This window comes from Saimiri boliviensis, chromosome 7 (genome assembly GCF_048565385.1).
Source record: "Saimiri boliviensis isolate mSaiBol1 chromosome 7, mSaiBol1.pri, whole genome shotgun sequence".
Classification (NCBI taxonomy): Eukaryota; Metazoa; Chordata; class Mammalia; order Primates; family Cebidae; genus Saimiri; species Saimiri boliviensis.
The window spans coordinates 126,170,147-126,188,551 of record NC_133455.1 but is presented as its reverse complement, the minus strand read 5'-3'; the positions used below and the strand labels follow the sequence as shown (position 1 = coordinate 126,188,551).

The 18,405-nt window shown below is 46.6% G+C and overlaps 1 protein-coding gene and 1 non-coding gene across 8 annotated transcripts in view; both read left to right on the top strand.

The window, feature by feature from the left end:
- CHD4 (chromodomain helicase DNA binding protein 4) overlaps positions 1-18,405 on the top strand; it is a 39,032-nt gene that overhangs the window by 11,882 nt on the left and 8,745 nt on the right. For 5 of the 7 annotated variants that reach the window (XM_039461601.2, XM_039461600.2, XM_039461602.2 and 2 more), the window contains exons 13-34: positions 228-359; positions 442-538; positions 1,203-1,394; positions 2,555-2,755; positions 2,943-3,080; positions 3,358-3,479; positions 3,608-3,781; positions 4,110-4,251; positions 4,344-4,475; positions 4,586-4,703; positions 8,300-8,424; positions 8,775-9,012; positions 9,165-9,340; positions 13,637-13,817; positions 13,902-13,988; positions 14,078-14,166; positions 14,270-14,403; positions 15,051-15,195; positions 15,518-15,683; positions 15,942-16,039; positions 16,154-16,283; positions 17,684-17,755. In XM_039461601.2, coding sequence (XP_039317535.1) covers positions 228-359; positions 442-538; positions 1,203-1,394; positions 2,555-2,755; positions 2,943-3,080; positions 3,358-3,479; positions 3,608-3,781; positions 4,110-4,251; positions 4,344-4,475; positions 4,586-4,703; positions 8,300-8,424; positions 8,775-9,012; positions 9,165-9,340; positions 13,637-13,817; positions 13,902-13,988; positions 14,078-14,166; positions 14,270-14,403; positions 15,051-15,195; positions 15,518-15,683; positions 15,942-16,039; positions 16,154-16,283; positions 17,684-17,755 — 3,089 coding nt within the window. Of the gene's footprint in view, positions 1-227; positions 360-441; positions 539-1,202; positions 1,395-2,554; positions 2,756-2,942; positions 3,081-3,357; positions 3,480-3,607; positions 3,782-4,109; positions 4,252-4,343; positions 4,476-4,585; positions 4,704-8,299; positions 8,425-8,774; positions 9,013-9,164; positions 9,341-13,636; positions 13,989-14,077; positions 14,167-14,269; positions 14,404-15,050; positions 15,196-15,517; positions 15,684-15,941; positions 16,040-16,153; positions 16,284-17,683; positions 17,756-18,405 lie in introns of all 7 variants that reach the window. The other 2 variants (XM_039461599.2, XM_039461596.2) reach the window with 2 other exon arrangements.
- LOC120360818 (small Cajal body-specific RNA 11) lies at positions 15,720-15,856 on the top strand. The gene has a single exon (XR_005577235.1).

Sequence of the window (18,405 nt, the reverse complement as noted above, 5' to 3'; positions counted from 1 at the left end):
CACCACCACGCCTGGATAACTTTTGTATTTTTAGCAGAGATGGGGTTTCACCATGTTGCCCAGGATGGTCTTGAACTCTTGACCTCGTGATCCGCCCACCTCGGCCTCCCAAAGTGCTGGGATTAGAGGCGTGAGCCACCGCGCCCCACCTAGTATTGTCAGTTTTCTAGAGGAAGTGAGGAGGTTGCCTTTTCTGGCTGTGAGGGTTTTCTCTCCTTGACTTGCAGTGTGGACAAGAAAGGCCATGTCCACTACTTGATCAAGTGGCGGGACTTACCTTATGATCAGGCTTCTTGGGAGAGTGAGGATGTGGAGATCCAGGATTATGACCTGTTCAAGCAGAGCTATTGGAATCACAGGTGAGTGATTTTGGGTGAGGAGTTGAGTTGTTTCTTCTCTGGAAAGGAACTTTGGCAGCTGTGTGATGTCTTTCTTCTTTAGGGAGTTAATGAGGGGTGAGGAAGGCCGACCAGGCAAGAAACTCAAGAAGGTAAAGCTGCGAAAGTTGGAGAGGCCTCCGGAAACACCAACAGTTGATGTGAGTTGGGGTGGAAGGGACTGTAGAGTAGTTTGTTGGGAAGGACAGCGTATCTTTGCTGCAGTCTAATGATGGTACTCTGAGTAATGAAATGCAAATAGTAACTTTGTAGCTGAGATTACTTCACAAAGTCCCCCACTTCTCCACATCACTGTATATCAGAAAGCACTAGGATTACTTTCTTCTTTTGGCATCAGAAAAAAAAAAAGATACAGTGTTATCTAGGGGGAGGGGTCACACAGCCAAGCTTTTGTGAACTCACATTGGAATCTGGCTTCATTCAGGCTCATTTCCTCTGGGTTTTGCTTGCACAGTATAATTTGAGGGTGATTAACGTTGAAAAGATGAATCTAGGAGAGACATACGATTATTTATCTGGTGGATCCTGACTAGTAGAATTATTGTATTGATAGGGAGTCTGTGATAAGTTTTTCCTCCGTGATCTATAGGAGCAAAATCAGGTCTGTCTGATTAAAGCCCTGTTTCCTGGAGGACCCTAAACTGAACATGAATTTGCAGTAATCATAGGGGATCTTTTCCCTCAGAATTTTGTGTGGCTCTCTCCAGGAGGATCTGTGAAGACTAGTGAGGTAGAAGCAGCTTCTTTATTAGGGGAAGAAGGGAGTTCCTTGCCAGCTCTTGAGTTCTTTGTTTCATCCTTCAGCCAACAGTGAAGTATGAGCGACAGCCAGAGTATTTGGATGCTACAGGTGGAACTCTGCACCCCTATCAAATGGAGGGCCTGAACTGGTTGCGCTTCTCCTGGGCTCAGGGCACTGACACCATCTTGGCTGATGAGATGGGCCTTGGGAAAACTGTACAGACAGCAGTCTTCCTCTATTCCCTTTACAAGGAGGTAAGGAAATCTGGGGCTGATAGGTTTTTTGTGTGGGTATTTTATGTTTGCAGCCTTCACTTACACTCTGAGGAGAGAGAGAAGGGAATAAAAAAATTGGTCTCTGATCTTCAGGAACACTGTGGATAATAAACACATGTACACATGTGTTGAGTAGATATTAGATGAACATGATGGTGGATAAACATAATGTTCACAGCAGAAGATTTGAGGGCATGGAACCCTGGGTAGAATTAGCAATGGGTCCATAGAGTCTCAGTTCTAGCAGAATGATTATGTGTTGAGGGAATTAGAATTGTGAGTGGAATTAGTATGGAAAGACTTGGCTAGGTGCCGTGGCTCATGCCCGTAATCCCAGCAGTTTGGGAGGCTGAGGTGGGTGGATCACCTGAGGTCAGGAGTTCGAGACCAGCCTGACCAACATGGTGAAACCCCGTCTTTACTAAAAATACAAAATTAGCTGGGTGTAGTGGCACACGCCTGTAACCCCAACTACTAGAGAGGCTGAAGCAGGAGAATCGCTTGAACCCAGGAGATGGAGGTTACAGTGAGCTGAGATTGCACTATTGTACTCCCGTCTGGGCAACAAGAGCAAAACTCCATCCCAGAAAAAAAGTGTAGAAAGACTTAATGGAGGAGATAAGACTTGTAGTTCTAGTTTGACCTTGGCTTTTTAGAAAGGAGTGGGTAGAAGGCCGGGCGCGGTGGCTCAAGCCTGTAATCCCAGCACTTTGGGAGGCCGAGGCGGGTGGATCACGAGGTCGAGAGATCGAGACCATCCTGGTCAACGTGGTGAAACCCCGTCTCTACTAAAAATACAAAACATTAGCTGGGCATGGTGGCGCGTGCCTGTAATCCCAGCTACTCAGGAGGCTGAGGCAGGAGAATTGCTTGAACCCAGGAGGCGGAGGTTGCGGTGAGCCGAGATCGCGCCATTGCACTCCAGCCTGGGTAACAAGAGCGAAACTCCGTCTCAAAAAAAAAAAAAAAAAAGAAAGGAGTGGGTAGGGCATGTACATAGAGGAAGGTGAGAGCAGGAGCAGCAGTACAGGCTCCAGTCCTTGGCTCAGCTTGAGCGGGCAGCAGGGTAGTGGGTGTTCACTGGCGTTGCAGTGTGCTGGGGCCCTCAGTCCTCACTCTCCTTCTCTTTTTCCTCCAAGGGTCATTCCAAAGGCCCCTTCCTAGTGAGTGCCCCTCTTTCTACCATCATCAACTGGGAGCGGGAGTTTGAAATGTGGGCTCCAGACATGTATGTCGTAACCTATGTGGGTGACAAGGACAGCCGTGCCATCATCCGAGAGAATGAGTTCTCTTTTGAAGACAATGCCATTCGTGGTGGCAAGAAGGCCTCCCGCATGAAGGTATCTCAAGGGAGGGAAGCCACTCTAGAGAAAGAGTTGTAGCTTCCGGCTTAGTTTACCTCTTTGTGATCTGGTCCCTGTGAGGCAAAAGGGTAACCCTGGGAGGAGGAAAAAGTTCCATTGGTCCCCTGGTTGTGCTTATACCAGAGGAGCTGACTAGTAGTGACCAAGTTGCGTTCACGTGCAGAAAGAGGCATCTGTGAAATTCCATGTGCTGCTGACATCTTACGAATTAATCACCATTGACATGGCTATCTTGGGCTCTATTGATTGGGCCTGCCTCATCGTGGATGAAGCCCATCGGCTGAAGAACAATCAGTCTAAGGTGAGGGCTTAGGGAGGGACATTGGAGCACCCAGTTTTGAGTTTTTTCTAGTACTACCAATTCATTAAGGGGAAAACTTGTAGGAGAGGAGAGGGAAACATTGTCTCTGCCTTCCTTCCTTATGTGTGACAGCCCTTCGTGGCCAGGCCTTTAACAAGAATGTGAGGAGTGGGAGGCTTAACTATCGGGCAGTGAAACAACTTGAAATTTTGCAGAGATTTAATTTACTAGGGTCCTCTTTTCATTGGATTTCACCTCTCTCCATCTGCCTCACCAGTTCTTCCGGGTCTTGAATGGTTACTCACTCCAGCATAAGCTGTTGCTGACTGGGACTCCATTACAGAACAATCTGGAAGAGTTGTTTCATCTGCTCAACTTTCTCACGCCTGAGAGGTTCCAGTAAGTGTGTGCTTTTCTGTAATCAGCTCATAATTATGCTTCTCATTCTTCCTGTTACCCATTTCCTGTATCACTTTCCTTTCTTCCTTTCTCCTTTTCCAATAACTTTTTCCTTTTTCTTTCTGAAGCAATTTGGAAGGTTTTTTGGAGGAGTTTGCTGACATTGCCAAGGAGGACCAGATAAAAAAACTTCATGACATGCTGGGGCCGCACATGTTGCGGCGGCTCAAAGCCGATGTGTTCAAAAATATGCCATCCAAGACAGAACTAATTGTGCGTGTGGAGCTGAGCCCTATGCAGAAGTGAGTTGGGAGGGACAGAAGCAGACTCCATTTAGACATCTGCCAGTCTGCAGAGTGTTTCCTATTCCTCCCCCACTCAGCTTCAAGGCAGCTGGTGACAGGAGCAAGCAAGGCCTGAAGAAACCTGATGCTAGGGCACTGGAGCATATAATTCTTCCTTATTTTAAGTTATACCTTTCCTTATTTAAAATGGTGGTGGTGGTGCTTGTGTGTTAGGTGTCCTTAGTCCCAGAGTGGGATGTGTTGGAAGAAAGATCTCAGTTGTTGGGACTCCATTATTATTGAAAGGCTCTAGAGTCTAACCTGCATTTCTACCTTGCCCGTGTAGGAAATACTACAAGTACATCCTCACTCGGAATTTTGAAGCACTCAATGCCCGAGGTGGTGGCAACCAGGTGTCTCTGCTAAATGTGGTGATGGATCTTAAGAAGTGCTGCAACCATCCATACCTCTTCCCTGTGGCTGCAATGGTATGTAGTGCCACCTCCTCTTCCTCCCTGGGTTGGGACTCTTCCATGTGGGCTTTCTTTTAACATTTTCTCTTCTTTGCTTTTGTCCTCAGGAAGCCCCTAAGATGCCTAATGGCATGTATGATGGTAGTGCCCTAATCAGAGCATCTGGGAAATTATTGCTGCTGCAGAAAATGCTCAAGAACCTTAAGGAGGGTGGACATCGTGTACTCATCTTTTCCCAGGTACCATGTGGGCTGGGAGCTTTAGGGAACAGTCATAGACTACCCTTAGTGACATAAGGAAAGGGATTAACATCTGACTTTTCCATAGTTAAACCATGCTCCTTTTACAGATGACCAAGATGCTAGACCTGCTAGAGGATTTCTTGGAACATGAAGGTTATAAATATGAACGCATCGATGGTGGAATCACTGGGAACATGCGGCAGGAGGCCATTGACCGCTTCAATGGTGAGAGAGGAGTTGTTTAGTTTCAGTAATCCTTATTTGCTCGTATTTTGGTACTGGAACTTCTTGTGTGTCTCCTTTTCAGTATAGTTCTTTTGGGGCTTTGTCAGTTGAGATGGAAGAGTAAAGCTTTTGAATGTCTCATTTGGAAGAATGTGTTGGACTATTCCTAGGATAATTTTTTTCCTTTGGGACCTTTGTCCTTTCTGTTAGAAAGGAGAAAGCATTGCATTTTGAGGGCGAGCAAGGGGTCAGGACTTGCTCAAGCTCAAATAGTAAGTTACTGGCAGACTTGGCTGCCTTGGTAGACACTACTAGGTTTTTGTTTGTTTTGTTTTTGTTTATTCAAGATAGGTTCTCACTCTTGTTGCTGAAGCTGGAGAGCAGTGACATGATCATGGCTCACTATAGTCTGGACTGTCCCCAGGCTCAAGTGATCCTGCTGCTTCAGCCTCTCAACTAGTTGGGACATCAGCGATTGCACCTAGTTAATTAAAAAAATTAGTTTGTAGAGATGGGGTCTTGCCGTGTTGCCCACGCTGATCACAAACTTCTGGTCTTAAGCAATCCTCCTGCCTTGGCCTCCGAAAGTATTGAGATTATAGGCATATGCCACTGTGCCCAGTATTGCTGCTACTACTTGTTTTAAAACTTTTCATTTTAATTTTAGACTTAGAAAAAAGTTACAAAACAGCACAGAGTTCATGTGTACTGTTCAACTAGCTTCTCTTTTTTTTTTTTTGAGACGGAGTTTCGCTCTTGTTACCCAGGCCGGAGTGCAATGGCGCAATCTCGGCTCACCGCAACCTCCGCCTCCTGGGTTCAGGCAATTCTCCTGCCTCAGCCTCCTGAGTAGCTGGGATTACAGGCACGCGCCACCATGCCCAGCTAATTTTTGTATTTTTAGTAGAGACGGGGTTTCACTATGTTGACCAGAATGGTCTCGATCTCTTGACCTCGTGATCCACCCGCCTCGGCTTCCCAAAGTGCTGGGATTACAGGCTTGAGCCACCGCGCCCGGCCCTAGCTTCTCTTAATAATAGCTTATATAACTGCAGTACAATGATCAAAACTAGGAAATTAACATTGGTATTGTATTATAAGTGACAGACCTTAAATGAATGTCACCCATCTTTCCTGCTGTCCATTTTCTGTTTCAGGATCCAATCCCAGGTCCCATGTTCCATTTAGTTACCGTGTTTCCTGCTATCTGTGACATGTCTTCATTTTTTTCCCCTTTTCTTGTATGATACAGGTGATTTTTCTTTTTTTAAGATGGAGTCTTGCTCTGTTGCCCAGACTCGAGTGCAGTGGCGTGATCTTGGCTCATTGCAACCTGTGCCCCCTGAGTTCAGGCGATTCTTCTGTCTTAGCCTCCTGAATAGCTGGGATTACAGGCATGTGCCACCACACTTGGCTATTTTTGTATTTTTAGTAGAGACGGGGTTTCTCCATGTTGGCCAGGCTGGTCTTACCTCAGGTGTTCTGCCTGCCTTGGCCTCCCAAAGTGCTGGGATTACAGGTGTGAGCCACTGTGCCTGGTTGATAGAGATACTTTCAATGAGCATTGGTCAGTTAGTTTGTAGAATGTCTCTAAGTTTGGATTTGTGTGATGTTTTATTTTGATTGCTTAAGACATTTTGGGCAAGAATGCACAGAGGTGGTGATTTTTTTTTTTTTTTTTTTTTTTGAGGTGGAGTCTCGCTCTGTCACCAGGCTGGAGTGCAGTGGCGCGATCTCAGCTCACTGCAATCTCCGCCTCCCAGGTTCAAGCGATTCTCCTGCCTCAGCCTCCCGAGTAGCTGGGACTACAGGGGGCACAACACCATGGCTAATTTTTGTATTTTTAGTAGAAACGGGGTTTCACCATGTTGGCCAGTATGGTCTCCATCTCTTGACCTCGTGATCCACCAGCCTCGGCCTTCCAAAGTGATAGGATTACAGGTGTGAGCCACTGTGCCCGGCCTGATGTGTCCTTTTCAATGCATCATACTGGAGGATTACTGGTAATGACTTGGTCACTGGTTAAGGTGGTATCTGCTGAGTTTCTGCAGGATGAGGTTTCTCGTGTTCCCATTATGATTGATAGTGAGATTTTTTTTTGTTGTTTTTGAGACAGAATTTCGTTCTCATTGCCCAGGCTGGAGTGCAGTTGCACAATCTGGGCTCACTGTAACCTCTGCCTCCCAGATTCAAGTGATTCTCCTGTCTCAGGCCTTCCGGGTATCTAGGATTACAGGCATTCGCCACCATGTCTGGCTAATTTTGTGTTTTTAGTAGAGGCAGGATTTCTCCATGTTGGTCAGGCTGGTCTCAAACTCCCAACCTCATGTGATCCACCTGCCTCAGCCTCCCAAAGTGCTGGGATTGTAGGCCTGGCTAGTAGCTTGAGGGAGATATTTGAGACTATTTCAGTGTCCTGTTTCTCCTTAAACTTTCACACTGATTTCAGTATCCATCCGTGGACGCTTGCTTATAGTGATCATTACTGTGGTGTTTGCCTAATGAGGTTTTATATTCTGACATTCTTTTTTTTACCTCTGCCTCCTGGGTTCAAGCGATTCTCCTGCCTCACCCTCCCGAGTAGCTGGGATTATAGGTGCCTGCCACCATGCCCAGCTAATTTTTTTTTTTTTTTTTTTTTTTTTGAGTTGAGTCTCACTCTCTTGCCAGGCTGGAGTGTAGTGGCACCATCTCGGCTCACTGCAGCCTCCGACTCCCTGGTTTAAACGATTCTCTTACCTCAGCGTCTGGAGTAGCTGGGATTATAGGCACAAGCCACCACACCCAGCTAATTTTTGTATTTTTAGTAGAGATGGGGTTTCACCCTGTTGGCCAGGATGGTCTTGATCTCCTGACCTCGTGATCTGCCCACCTCGGCTTCTGAAAGTGATGGAATTATAGGCGTGAGCCACCGTGCCTGGCTAAGTTTGTACTTTTAGTAGACAGTGTTTCACCTTGTTGGCCAGCTTAGTCTCCAACTCCTGACCTCAGGTGATCCGCCCACCTCAGCCTCCCAAAGTGCTGCTGGGGTTACAGGTGTGAGCCACTGCACCTGACCTATTCTGATGTGTTTTCTTTTAAAGATAGGATCTTGCCCTGTTGCTTAGGCTGGAGTGCAGTGGCACAGTCAGCTCTCTAAAACCTTGAACTCTTGGGCTCAAGTGATCCTCCTGCCTCAGCCTCCTGAGTCGCTGGGACTACAGGCATGTGCCACCATGGCCAGCTAATTTTTTTTTTTTTTTTAATTGGAGTCTCTCTCTGTCGCCCAGGCTGCAGTGCAATGGTGCAATCTCTGGTCACTGCAAACTCTGCCTCTTGGGTTCAAGTGGGTCTCCTGCCTCAGCCTCCCAAGTAGCTGGGATTACAGGTGTGGATGACCACGCCCAGCTAATTTTTGTATTTTTTGTAAGGGTGGGGTTTCACCATGTTGGCCAGGCTGGTCTTGAACTCCTAACCTCAAATGATCACCCACCTTGGCTTCCCAAAGTGCTGGGATTACAGGCATGAGCCACTGTGTCCAGCTTAATTTTTTAAACTACATTTGTGAATTGGAATTTAGGAGACACTTCTAATGGTGTTTTTGGTTCCTTTATTAGCACCGGGTGCTCAGCAGTTCTGCTTCTTGCTTTCCACTCGAGCTGGGGGCCTTGGAATCAATCTGGCCACTGCTGACACAGTTATTATCTATGACTCTGACTGGAACCCCCATAATGACATTCAGGTGAGCAGAGGCAGCAGGCAGCCTTAGATACAAAAGACATGTTATGCTAGAAAGGCACAGTGACCTCTATGAGGGCTCCACCGTCTTGAATAAGCTTTTAAAGTGAGAAACAACAGATTCTTTTTGTGGTGTTTATCTTATTGTAAGCCAGAGAGTTTGGTTAGCTATGGTCCTATTTTGGGTAACATGATAGAGGGTGGTGTCTGGGGGCAGGGGTGCAAAAGGATGTTTCCTATGAAGGCAAGCTGCAGACCTTGCCTTGTACTGAATTTAGCATATTATGTGGAAGTCAGGATAAGAGTAGTGTCAGGAAAATACAATTTCTGGCTTTATTTCCTGCTCAACTCCAGGCCTTTAGCAGAGCTCACCGGATTGGGCAAAATAAAAAGGTGATGATCTACCGGTTTGTGACCCGTGCGTCAGTGGAGGAGCGCATCACGCAGGTGGCAAAGAAGAAAATGATGCTGACGCATCTAGTGGTGCGGCCTGGGCTGGGCTCCAAGACTGGATCTATGTCCAAACAGGAGCTTGACGATATCCTCAAATTTGGCACTGAGGAACTATTCAAGGATGAAGCCACTGATGGAGGTGAGCTAGTCAGGAACTTACATTTCGGTGTGGGGCTTGGCCTCTCTAAAGATTAGGGAGAATCTTTGATACCAGGACTCTTGTGGGACTTGCTTTTTCCACTGCAGCTGCTGAAGCTGACTTTGGGGGTATGGGCCCTTGATTTTTTATAGGAGGAGACAACAAAGAGGGAGAAGATAGCAGTGTTATCCACTATGATGATAAGGCCATTGAACGGCTGCTGGACCGTAACCAAGATGAGACTGAAGACACGGAATTGCAGGGCATGAATGAATATTTGAGCTCATTCAAAGTGGCCCAGTATGTGGTACGGGAAGAAGAAATGGGGGTGAGTATGAATCTAAGGCAATCCTGTACTTACTTGGTGATTGGTCTAAAAATTGGAATTGAGACCAAGGTGGTATTTGAGACAAGAGGAAAATATCTGTAGGCAAATTTGTACACTGATGAATTGATATACCTCTTCCCTTGAAAGCAAAGCTGATAACATCACATTCGACTAATCAGATTCTCATCTTTGCTTTTGTTGTCAGAAGACTTACAGCTGAATATCATGCTCACAATGGTTATATTGGCTCTTTACCAGAATGTCATTTTCTGAAACCAGAGAAGAGAATAAGTAAAGAAAAAAAAGAAAAAGAAATAAAAAGACAATGTCACTTTCTCTTACGTGTTTTATTAAACCCTACAAATAAATTTTTGAATGCTACCTCATCTCTCTAGAGAAAAGGCAGAAGATGCTAGATAATCTATCTCCTTGGGTTTTGTGGATTTTAAGAGATAGGGTCTCGGCCAGGCATAGTGGCTCACATCTGTAATCCCAGCAGTTTGGGAGGCCGGAACAAGCAAATCACTTGAGGCCAGGAGTTTGAGACATCCTGGTCAACATGGTAAAACCTAATCTCTACTAAAAATACAAAAATTAGCCAGGCATGATGGCGCACCCTGTAGTCCCAGCTACTCGGGAGGCTGAGGCAGGAGAATCTCTTGAACCCAGGAGGCAGAGGTTGCAGTGCGCTGAGGTTGTGCCACTGCACTGCAGCCTGGGAAACAGAGCCAGACTGTCTGAAGGAAAAACAACAACAACAAAAGAGACAGACTCTTGCTCTGTCACCCAGGCTAGAGTGTAGTGGCACAGTCATAGCTCATTGCAATCTAAAAGTCTTGGGCTCAAGAGTGACCCTAGGCCAGATGTGGTGGCTCATGCCTGTAATCCAAGCACTTTGGAGGCCAAGGCGGGCGGATCACTTGAGGTCGGGAGTTCAAGACCAGCCTGACCAACATGGTGAAACCCTGTCTTAAGAGTTACCCTAGTAGATGTGTGCTACACACCTGGTTAATTTTTAAAATGTTTTTAGAGATGTCTTGCTATGTTGCCCAGGATGGTCTTGAACTCCTGGCTTAAGTGATCCTCATCCCTTGAGCTCCCAAAGCACTGAAATTACAGGTGTGAGCCACTGCACCGGGCCTTCTTGTGTTTATTTTTATTTATTCATTTTGAGACAAAGTCTTGCTCTTTTGCTCAGGCCAGAGTGCAGTGGCGTGACCTCGGCTCATTGTAACCTCCAGCTTCTGGGTTCAAGCGGTTCTCTTGCCTCAGCCTCCCAAGTAGCTAAGATTACAGGCCTCACCAAGCTCGGTGAATTTTTTTGTAGTTTCAGTAGAAATGGGGTTTCACCATGTTGGCCAGGGTATTCTAGAACTCCTGACCTCAAGTGATCTGCATGTTCTGGCCTCCCAAATTGCTGGGAATACAGGCGCGAGCCACCGTGCCTGGCCTCCTTACGGTTTTCTTTTTTTTGAAACAGAGTTTTACGGTTGTTGCCTAGGCTGGAGTGCAGTGGCATGATCTTGGCTCATTGCAACCTCCTCCTCTTGGATTCAAGCAATTCTCCTGCCTCAGCCTCCCAAGTGACTGGGATTACAGGCTCACACTGCCACACTTGGCTAATTTTTATATTTTTAGTAGAGACAGGGTTTCACCATGCTGGCCAGGCTGGTCTTGAACTCCTGACCTCGGGTGATCTGCCCACCTTGGCCTCCCAAAGTCCTGGGATTACAGGTATGAGCCACCATGCCCAGGCTCCTCGTGGTTTTTTTTGTTTGTTTGTTTTTGAGACAGGGCCGCCTCCTGGGTTCAAGCGATTCTCCCATCTCAGCCTCCTGAGTAGGTGGGGTTACAGGCATGTGCCACTCCACCCAGCTAATTTTTATATTTTTAGTAGGGACAGGGCTTCACCATGTTGGCCAGGCTGATCTCAAACTACTGACCTCAGGTGGTCCACCAGCCTCAGCCTCCCAAAGTGCTGGGATTACAGGCATGGGCCACTGCACCTGGCCCTCATGTTCTTTTAAAGATTAGAATTGGTGCATACCTTTTTATTGTCCTTTCTTCTTTTTCTTGGTGTTTTATAGTAAAAAAGAAAATACTGTGTGAGTAATGTGTGGCGTGTTTTAATGTTTTTCTCTACCAAATGGTGTAGAGGAGTATGACCTGGAAAAATAAAATTTCCTTTTTCTTTTGGTCGCTGCAAACCACTCAGCTCACAGTTCTTTGAATTGGCATTGGCTCTGGTGGTCTTTGTCATCTTTTCTCATCCTTCCGACTCAGAACCATCCCCCTTGCTGTGTTTCCCTGACACTTAACCTGTGATTTTGTTTTTGAAGGTATTGCTCCCAACCTTAGTTTATGTGTAAGTGTGGCTGAATGGTCTGACACACGTCTATAAAGCAGTAGTGTTCAGTCAGAAACAACCCTACTGATAGAGTGCTCATATTCCTTTCAGTGGCAGTGAATGTAATAGAAGTGATTGACAGGGAGCACATGCTAAGTCGATCATTTTTGCTGGTGACTACATGAGTATACATGTTGTTCTTTGATTAGTTGACTTTTTAAAAAATATTTTTAAGTTTTATTTTTCAGTAGATAGTAATTTATATGGTTCAAAACACACAAAAGGGCCAGACATGATGGCTCATGCCAATAATCCCAGTACTTTGGGAGACTGAGGCAAGAGGATCACTTGAGCCCAGGAGTTGGAGAGCAACTTGGGCAACATGGTAAAATTCCATCTCGACAAATAGTAAAAACATAGCCAAGTGTGGTGGCGCCTGCTCCTGGTTCCAGTTATTCGGGAGCCTGAGGTGGCAGGATTGCTTAAACCTGGTGGTTGAGGTTGCTGTGAACTGTAATGATGCCACTGCATTCCAACCTTGGCAACAAAGCTAGACTCTTTCTCAAAAAAATAAATACACATAAATATATGTATTTATACATGTACACACATGTATCTCTTTCTCTCCTGTCCTCTAACAATTTAATTTCCTTTCTGGGGACAGCTAGTGTTTTCAGTTCCTTTTATATCTTTTCTAAAAATATTTTATGTGTATACAAATTATACATACATTCATACACGTATATGTATACACACATATATGTACCCAAACACTTTTTTTTTTCCTTTTAGACACAAAAGTAATAAGAATGCAATGTAAATGCTACATTAGTTAGGGAATAATGACAAGAAAATGTTTATTGTCGTAATTTTGTTTTTTCTCTGAATGTTTTCCATCTATGGTTGCTTGAATCCACAGGTGCAGATCCCATGGATACGAGGGCCAATTGTAATTTAATATAGTTCCATAATAATGGGCATTTAGGTTGTTTCTAATATTATGCTATTAGCAGTGGTTTAATTCCAATATAAAGGATGTGGAATCAGTGAGAGGTCTTGAAGTGTCTTTAAAAAATACACTTTTATTTATTTATTTATTTATTTATTTATTTATTTATTTATTTATTTTTTTTTTTTGAGACGGAGTTTCGCTCTTGTTACCCAGGCTGGAGTGCAATGGCACGATCTCGGCTCACCGCAACCTCCGCCTCCTGGGTTCAGGCAATTCTCCTGCCTCAGCCTCCCGAGTAGCTGGGATTACAGGCACGCGTCACCACGCCCAGCTAATGTTTTGTATTTTTAGTGGAGACGGGGTTTCACCATGGTGACCAGGATGGTCTCGATCTCTCGACCTCGTGATCCACCCGCCTCGGCCTCCCAAAGTGCTGGGATTACAGGCGTGAGCCACTGCGCCCGGCCAAAAAATAAACTTTTAGAGGAGCTTCAGCATTTTTGGGACATAAGAGGATATATGTAATTCTTTTCATTTGCAGACAGTTGGTAAGCTTTTATGAAGTTTATGAAGAACAGAAAGGCTTATAGTCCTTCTCTCCTGTTTTCTCTCTTATGACATCTTTTACAGTATTTCAGAAGCTTCTCCATTCTGCCTTTCTAAGGCTCTGACCTCCTTTCTTTTTGCTGTCCTGCATTTGTATATGCATCAGTGCAAAGGGTTAGAAGAGAGCATACTGTCTCTTCATCCTTCCCTGTGATAATAGCTCCATCCCTTGTTTTCCTTGAGTTATGCTGACTGCTAATCTATACGTAATTATGAGGAACCATGTACTCTCAATTAAATTTCTTCTAAGTTCTTAGGTCCAAACAGGGACACCAAGTATTTAAGAGTCCAGTCATGAAAAGGAGCTAGCAGAATGGGAACTGTGAGGACCAGGGGTAGCTGGTGGTGCTGACTTCAGCACTCCTGAGTCCTGGCCCTCCCTCTGTCCCAGGAGGAAGAGGAGGTAGAACGGGAAATCATTAAACAGGAAGAAAGTGTGGATCCTGACTACTGGGAGAAATTGCTGCGGCACCATTATGAGCAGCAGCAAGAAGATCTAGCCCGAAATCTGGGCAAAGGAAAAAGAATCCGTAAACAGGTCAACTACAATGATGGCTCCCAGGAGGACCGAGGTGTGTGTGGCCGGCCCCGCCCCCCACCCATGGGCCGTTCCACTAGAGCAGTGGGCCCCGCTCATCTGCCCTCTCTCCCTCCAGATTGGCAGGACGACCAGTCCGACAACCAGTCCGATTACTCAGTGGCCTCAGAGGAAGGTGATGAAGACTTTGATGAACGTTCAGAAGGTGAGGGCTGTGCTTTTTTGCTGCTGTTGTAAATGTTGCCTTGTTTGATATCCTACCAGTGTCACTCATTCATCCTCTTCTTCTTGCAGCTCCCCGTAGGCCCAGTCGTAAGGGCCTGCGGAATGATAAAGATAAGCCATTGCCTCCTCTGTTGGCCCGTGTTGGTGGGAATATTGAAGTAAGTGTCGTACGATCCTAAGGAGGGGTGAGTGAGTGCCAGATATTGGGTCTTTGGTGGAGTGTGACCTGCTCCCTCTCACCTGGGTTTCTTCTTCCCCTAGGTACTTGGTTTTAATGCTCGTCAGCGAAAAGCCTTTCTTAATGCAATTATGCGATATGGTATGCCACCTCAGGATGCTTTTACTACCCAGTGGCTTGTAAGAGATCTGCGAGGCAAATCAGAGAAAGAGTTCAAGTAAGTTGAGGGCTGGAGTGGACTAATCTAGAGCAAGGGCTTCTGCTGTCTGATCATTCCATGGTTCTAGTCGTGGCCGTTAGGGAGGTGGGCTGTTTTCCTCTGTTGAAGTTGGCAGGTGAAGCTGTTAGTAATACGTTCCTGGCTTCCCTAGAAGAGAACCTGGGTCTTGGTGTGGGGTCTGGAGATCAGCCTTCCAGTGCAGTGGTGGTCTTTACCTCAAGGTGGAGCTCTAGTCATTACTGTGATAATGCTTCACAAAGGGATGAGACAGAATCTGATTTAAGAGTCGGTGTGGCCGGGCGCGGTGGCTCAAGCCTGTAATCCCAGCACTTTGGGAGGCCGAGGCGGGTGGATCACGAGGTCAAGAGATCGAGACCATCCTGGTCAACAAGGTGAAACCCCGTCTCTACTAAAAATACAAAACATTAGCTGGGCATGGTGGCGCGTGCCTGTAATCCCAGCTATTCAGGAGGCTGAGGCAGGAGAATTGCCTGAACCCAGGAGGCGGAGGTTGCGGTGAGCCGAGATCGTGCCATTGCACTCCAGCCTGGGTAACAAGAGTGAGACTCCGTCTCAAAAAAAAAAAAAAAAGAAAAAAAAGCATGATCCTTCTTTTACTCATTTTTCTACTTCTTTACCTGCAGGGCATATGTCTCTCTTTTTATGCGGCATTTATGTGAGCCGGGGGCAGATGGGGCTGAGACCTTTGCTGATGGTGTCCCCCGAGAAGGCCTGTCTCGCCAGCATGTCCTTACTAGAATTGGTGTTATGTCTTTGATTCGCAAGAAGGTGAGCCCTGAACCTCTTGCCATTGTTACAAGTTTCTAGGGGGCCGGGCATGGTGGCTCCCACCTGTAATCCCAGTACTTTGGGAAGCCGAGGTGGGTGGATCACTTGAGGTCAGGAGTTTGAGACCAGCCTGGCCAACATGGCGTAACTCTAGTAAAAGTACAAAAATTAGTTGCTGGGGTGGCAGGCACCTGTAATCCCAGCTACTCAGGAGGCTGAGGCAGGAGAACTGCTTGAACCTGGGAGGTAGAGACTGGAGGGCCAATAGGAAAGGAGACTGTAGCTGGAATTGAGTCTTCAACTTCTTGTCCCATTGCTCCAGGTTCAGGAGTTTGAACATGTTAATGGGCGCTGGAGCATGCCTGAACTGGCTGAAGTAGAGGAAAACAAGAAAATGTCTCAGCCAGGGTCACCCTCCCCAAAGACTCCTACACCCTCCACTCCAGGCGACACGCAGCCCAACACTCCTGCACCTGCCCCACCTGCTGGTAAGTCTGCCTGTCCTATCATTTTCTGTCCCTCTCTTGTCCTGGCCTATTTTTCTGCTCCCCTGTGCTCAGTTCTAACAGGGTAGTCTGGCAGGACACATAGCAATTTCCCTCTCAGTTTAGGAGGGCCGTCCTAAGAATAGGGCTGGCTCTTAAAGGCACGAGAGGACAATTTAAGATGAGACAGACTGGGAAAAAATGACCTTCTCTCTGATCTAGGACCTTCTTCCTAATTGATTGTCTCTTATTGGTCTGCAGAAGATGGGATAAAAATAGAGGAAAATAGCCTCAAAGAAGAAGAGAGCATAGAAGGAGAAAAGGAGGTTAAACCTGCAGCCCCTGAGACTGCCATTGAGGTAAGAGATGGGGGTGACTGAATGCCATACTAAAGACAAATGTGTAAGTCCAGTCTTCCTTTTAGGTGCTAGCCTGTCTGCTTCATCTGTTTTTTTTTTTTTCTTCCTTTGAAGTGTACACAGCCCCCTGCCCCTGCCTCAGAGGATGAGAAGGTCGTTGTTGAACCCCCTGACGGGGAGGAGAAAGTGGAAAAGGCAGAGGTGAAGGAGAGAACAGAGGAACCTATGGAGACAGAGCCCAAAGGTAAAGGTAGTCACATTTTGAAGCACTACAGACCCTGTGTGAACCATGGTCACTCGTGGACTTTCAGTGGGGCTGTAGAGATGTCAGGAGAAAGTGACATACTGAAGACTCTTGCACCCTTGATTTTTAGGTGGCAGGTTTTCCCCCATCTTAAGATATCTCTTATGACTGTATTTTGTTGTTGTTGTTGAGACGGAGTCTCACTTTGTCACCCAGGCTGGAGTGCAGAGGCACAATGTCTGCTCACTGCAACTCCTGCCTCCTGGGTTCAAGCGATTCTTGTGCCTCAGCCTCTGAGTTGCTGGGACTACAGGCGTGCCATCACCATGCCCAGGTAATTTTTGTTTTGTTTTTTGAGATGGAGTCTTGCCCTGTCACCTAGGCTGGAGTGTAGTGGCATGATCTTGGCTCATTGCAATCTCTGCCTCCTGGGTTCAAGCAGTTCTCCTCCTGCCTCAGCCTTCTGAGTTGTTGGGACTACAGGCGTGCCATCGCCATGCCCAGGTAATTTTTTTTTTTTTTTTTTTTTTTTTTTTTTGAGACGGAGTTTTGCTCTTGTTACCCAGGCTGGAGTGCAATGGCGCGATCTCGGCTCACCACAACCTCCGCCTCCTGGGTTCAGGCAATTCTCCTGCCTCAGCCTCCTGAGTAGCTGGGACTACAGGCACGTGCCACCATGCCCAGCTAATTTTTTGTATTTTTAGTAGAGATGGGGTTTCACCTTGTTGACCAGGATGGTCTCGATCTCCTGACCTCGTGATCCACCCGCCTCGTGATCCACCCGCCTCGTGATCCACCCGCCTCGGCCTTCCAAAGTGCTGGGATTACAGGCATGAGCCACTGTGCCCGGCTTTTGTTTTGTTTTTTGAGATGGAGTCTTGCTCTGTCGCCTAGGCTGCAGTGTAGTGGCATGATCTTGGCTCACTGCAATCTCTGCCTTCTGGGTTCAAGCAATTCTCCTCCTGCCTCAGCCTTCTGAGTAGCTGGGATTACAGATGCCTGGCTAATTTTTGTTTTGTTTTGTTTTGTTTTTTTCAGTAGAGATGGGGGTTCACCATGTTGGCCAGGCTGGTTTTGAACTCCTGACCTCAGGTGATCCACCTACCTTGGCCTCCCAGAGTGCTGGGATTACAGGCATGAGCACCTGGCTAGTTTTTGTATTTTTAATAGAGAGGGTTTTCACCATGTTGGCCAGGCTGGTTTTGAACTCCTGACCTCAAGTGTTTGCCCATCTCAGCTTCCCAGTGTTGGGATTACAGGCGTGAGCCACTGCGTCCGGCTAACATAACTTTAATTGCAGACATTTAGATGTAGGTCTCTCCGATTGGATAATCGGATGTGTGGAACAGAGGAGAATGTTCTTCTTTTAGGTTTATTCTCAGTAACATCTCTTCTCCTAGGTGTTGCTGATGTAGAGAAGGTGGAGGAGAAGTCAGCAATAGATCTGACCCCAATTGTAGTAGAAGACAAAGGTGGGTGTTTGGAGAAGTTGTTGTGGTTTAGAAGAACTCTAAAACCAGAAGCAAGGACTGTATCTGCCCTGCCTCCCTGGCCATACCCATCTCGCCATTTTATCCCAAGATAAAAGACTGCACATGTCCCCACATTTAGTTGTCAATGGGCCAGTGGCACTATTTTCTGGGTCTGAGACACACTCAGGTAGAGAAGGGGTGGAGGTGGATGGTTCTTGGAGCATACAGTGTTCTGGGTAAGGGCAGTGGTGCTGGGCTTTTGTCTGGAACTGATTTTTTTTTTTTTTTTTTTGAGACGGAGTTTCGCTCTTGTTACCCAGGCTGGAGTGCAATGGCGCGATCTCGGCTCACCGCAACCTCCGCCTCCTGGGCTCAGGCAATTCTCCTGCCTCAGCCTCCTGAGTAGCTGGGATTACAGGCACGTGCCACCATGCCCAGCTAATTTTTTGCACTTTTAGTAGAGACGGGGTTTCACCATGTTGACCAGGATGGTCTCGATCTCTCGACCTCGTGATCCACCCGCCTCAGCCTCCCAAAGTGCTGGGATTACAGGCTTGAGCCACCGTGCCCGGCTTTTTTTTTTTTTTTTTTTTTTTGAGACGAAGTTTCGCTCTTGTTACCCAGGCTGGAGTGCAATGGCGCGATCTCGG